The 4,289-nt window shown below is 37.7% G+C and overlaps 2 protein-coding genes across 2 annotated transcripts; both read left to right on the top strand.

The window, feature by feature from the left end:
• The first annotated feature begins 551 nt into the window (after positions 1-551).
• On the top strand, positions 552-3,310 carry LOC120163806 (disease resistance protein RPS5-like). The gene is made up of 2 exons (XM_039173632.1): positions 552-655; positions 1,071-3,310. The coding sequence occupies exon 2, from the start codon at positions 1,073-1,075 to the stop codon at positions 3,140-3,142; it is 2,070 nt and encodes a 689-aa protein (XP_039029563.1). The 5' UTR covers positions 552-655; positions 1,071-1,072; the 3' UTR covers positions 3,143-3,310.
• On the top strand, positions 3,144-3,962 carry LOC120163808. The gene has a single exon (XM_039173634.1). The coding sequence runs from the start codon at positions 3,285-3,287 to the stop codon at positions 3,834-3,836; it is 552 nt and encodes a 183-aa protein (XP_039029565.1). The 5' UTR covers positions 3,144-3,284; the 3' UTR covers positions 3,837-3,962.
• The last annotated feature ends 327 nt before the right edge of the window (positions 3,963-4,289 follow it).

The raw sequence follows: 4,289 nt of genomic DNA on the forward strand, positions 1-4,289 counted from the left end.
TAGTTCAATGTATTTCGAGCCAAGTTTTGCTCTGTGTTTCTTATGATGTTTCAAAATGATCTTAAAATCAATTATTTGTGCTCAACTTCGACTTGGCCAAGGTATAGGACAAGAGATAAACAAAACAGTTGACCTTTGACTCTGCAAGTGCCTAAAAGTTGCACAAACATACACAAAACCAATCACAAACTATGAATATTTAATGCACGAAGCAAGCGATTGTCTCTCAACAATTTCAAAATTTTATATTTAGTATTTGTTTTCATTTCGGAATCTTTCATGACAGCTTCCTTCTTTCAACTTGGCATTTTCTCGAGCTTTCCCTTCTCGTAAAGGAAAAAGGAAAAAGGAAAAGACATTTGATTAGTCAATTATGTCAGACTATACGGAACCACCATTATTTCAGACTGGTAGGACCCAACATTAAAAGCAGTAGGGGAAAGGGCAATAATTTGAAACAAAGCTTGAATTAGCATTTCATAGCCCATATTTTCATAGAAAGAATTTTCCATTACCTTTCGCACAGGCATAAAAACCCCATTCGGAGCGGCTCTTTTCTAGCTGTCTGCAAGTGAAGGGAAGGAACTTCATTTGGCCGTTTTCTTCCTCACGTGATTCTACCCGTCATCGTCTCCGAACAAGCTTCTCAAAAGAGGTATTTATCGAATTTCAACATTCTTATTGATTTTTCAAAGCTCACAAAGTAGATTCCTTAAATTTTTTGTAAACTATACAGAATAAAAAAGACATCTGATTAGTCATTATGTCAATAGACCTTAAATTTATCGTTAAAGTTTGTTTATAGACAGCGATGTACTGGAAAGGTATCTAATAATTTAGATATTTTTTTATGATTTAATTTTGTTTTCTGAAATTTTATAATTTCACACTCCTAAATTTTTATTAATTTAATTTGATTATTGGTGAGGGTGAAACTTCTTGATTCACATCTTTATAATTACTTAAAACATTTTTGTAGAGTAAAATGAAGTTATATTTTGTCATGTTTAGATACATTCACCTAATGATGCTTATTATTTAGTTTCTAACATATTGCTTGTAACTTGCAGCCATGGACTTTGTTCTGAATAAGTTAGATAAACATTTGGACAATCATGGAAGCCTTGATCAGCACCGGAAGGACCTTAAAAGGAAATTGGAGGAATTGAATGGCTTAAAGGAAGATACAGAATCTATAATGAGAACAGAGCTGCAGCCAAGAAAGAAACTCAAGTCGGAAGTCCGGATATGGTTGGGGAATGTTGAAAGAATCAATGGCGAAGTACAAGTCCTTGATGGAAGAATCGGCGAAAGCAACGCTCTTACACGTGGATTTCACGGAGAAGATGTGTCAAAGATTATAAAGGAAATTGAAGAACTTATCACTCAACACGGTAAATTTCATGGAGGTTTGGTGGCTGACAATCCTCAATGGATCGGACAAGTTTTGTCAACAAGAAGTTTATCAGGTGAAGCTGTAAAGGCCTGTGTTGGAGAGATTTGGCAGTGCTTGATGGATGATGCGGTTCCAAAGATTGGACTTTGGGGCATGGGTGGCGTGGGGAAAACAAGCATCATGAAGGTTATAAACAACCAACTCTTAAAAGAGACGGCAAAATTCGATATTGTGAATTGGATCACTGTATCCAAGGAGATGAGTATTGCTAAACTGCAGAAAGACATTGCAAGTAAAATTGGAGTACAATTTTCTGGTGATGAAGACGAAACAACAAGGGCAGGGATGCTCTTTGAAACATTGTCTCAGAAGAGTAGGTTTGTGATAATCTTGGATGACCTATGGGAGAAGGTTTCCCTTGAGAGAATAGGAATCCCTGAGCAGTCAAATGGGAGTAAATTAGTGTTGACAACCAGATCATCTGATGTATGTCGACAAGTGGGTTGTACATTAATTAAAGTAGAGCCTCTGACGGAAGAAGATGCATGGGAGTTGTTCTTGGAGAAGGTGGGTTGTGATGTTCTCTATATTCCAGGGGTGGAACCGATTGCAAGATCAATTGCTAAGCATTGTGCTGGTTTGCCTTTAGGAATAATTACTATAGCTTCTTGTATGAAGGGCATTGATGACATTTCAGAATGGAGAAATGCACTAACAGAATTAAGTCTTCACAAAAAGAGTGTTAATGGATTTGAAGAGGAAGTTTTCCAACAATTACAGTTTAGTTATGATCGTTTAAAGGGTCCAAAACTTCAAGACTGTTTCCTCAGTTGTGCATTGTATCCAGAAGATTGGGAAATTGAAGAGGAAGGTCTTATTCAACTTTGGATCGCAGAAGGGCTTGTGGAAGAAATGGATAGCATGCAGTCAGAGTGTGACAGGGGTCGAGCAATAATGAACAGACTCATCAGCAACTGTTTGTTAGAAGTTTTTACTTATTCGGAAAATGAAAGAAGTGTAAAGATGCATGATCTTTTAAGGGACATGGCATTACATATTGCAAAATCTCGATTCTTGGTAAAAGCTGGCATGATGTTGGAAAAGGCACCAGATGTGGAAGAATGGAGCAAGGGTTTAGAGAAAGTTTCATTGATGAGCAATTGGAGCTTGTATATACCTTCGGAAATGTCAGTCCCAAAATGTCCCAGGCTCACAACATTGTTGTTGTCTGATTGTGATATAGGGAGTATTCCTGAAGGTTTCTTCAAGCATATGGGTGCACTTAAAATTCTTGATCTTTCCAAAAACTCTATCAAGAGTCTTCCAAATTCTTTATCAAAGTGTTCCAAGTTGACAGCGTTGTTGTTGTCTGATTGTTATATAGGGAGTATTCCAGAGGCTTTTTTCAAGCATATGAATGCACTTAAGGTTCTTGATCTTTCTAGGAATCCCATGAAGAATCTCCCAAACTCCTTATCAAACTGTTTGATGCTCACAACTTTGTTGTTGTCTGATTGTGATATAGTGACCATTCCAGAAGAGTTCTTCAAGCATATGGATGCACTCAAGATTCTTGAGCTTTTCAGAAATCCTATCAAGAGTCTTCCACATTCCTTATCAAATTTGAAGAATCTCAATTCATTATTGCTAGCTCATTGTGAAGATTTAGGGAATGTTTCATCGTCGTCAAATCTTGGAGTTTTAAAGAACTTGCCTAAATTTAGAATATTGCTATTCCCTGAGTGAGATCCTAAATGGAATACTGCCAAGACTTTCTTGCCTTCAAGACTTGAACGTCGGCGAAACTCTGATAAGTGGAAAGGAGGATGGGGAATTGAAGAAACTGGAAACTCTTGAAGGGAGGTTTTGTCATTGGCACAACTTAAATATGTATCTCCAAGCTTGTCATGGCCGAGAACAGCCTCTTCGGTACATAATCTACGTGGAAGATGAAGGATGTCGTAGGTTGTTTGATGATGTAAGAAAAATAATTGCCGTAAGCCGTTGTAACATCTGCCTGATTGTGCTTCCACGTGACATCGAGAGACTGCATATTGAGGATTGCAATGTTGATTGTAGTGAAGAACACCTGTTTTTCTCCAGGTTTATCCTCTTCTTGCTTGCCTCCTTTTCATCTCTTAAATCTCTTCAGATATCCGATTGTAGAAATATGAACAAGTTGTTCTCTCCAAAGTGCGTGCCGCTAAATTTACAAGAGCTTAGTGTTGCAGCGTGTACGCAATTGGAGGAAATAATAGCATCAGAAACAGGAATGGTTATCACCGAATTTCATCTCCGACAGTTATGGTTATCGAGGTTGAGGGATCTACTGGAATTGAAGAGCATTTGGCGTATGGAGGGAGTGGTGGTTTGTGGTTCTCTAGGATGTATTTCTATACTAAATTGTCCGAAATTTAAAAGAACCAAAGGATTGGTGTGAATCAGTGGAATGGGATGGTCCCCAACCCAAGTCTCTTTTGGACCCCTTCGTGTTGTATAGAAGGTAAAAGGAGGATCAAACGGAGCAGTTGAGTCTGTAACATTAGGAGTGCTTTTTATTTCTCTATAAGCGAAACTTTGATGAATTCAAACTGTATTTTAATTACTTTTATTTAACTCAATCATACCTCCTTTGAGAAACTTTGAACACTGCGTACAATAATTCCAAGCACCGTATACAGAATAGCTTCAACATGAGTTTCGGATAGAAGTACTTCGAGAAAAATGAAGAATCGATGTACCATATGTTATCAGCATAATTTTAGGATTCTACAAGCAGCAAAAAGTGATTTCTCACCATCGGAAATCAGAGCTTCATTATGTTTGCTCGCTCATGGTGCATGGCATTTACAAAATTCAACCCCTCGCCTGTTAAAAGACTTGCGATAAGACG

This window comes from Hibiscus syriacus, unplaced genomic scaffold, assembly GCF_006381635.1.
Source record: "Hibiscus syriacus cultivar Baekdansim isolate YM2019G1 unplaced genomic scaffold, ASM638163v2 tig00111498_pilon, whole genome shotgun sequence".
NCBI lineage: Eukaryota > Viridiplantae > Streptophyta > Magnoliopsida > Malvales > Malvaceae > Hibiscus > Hibiscus syriacus.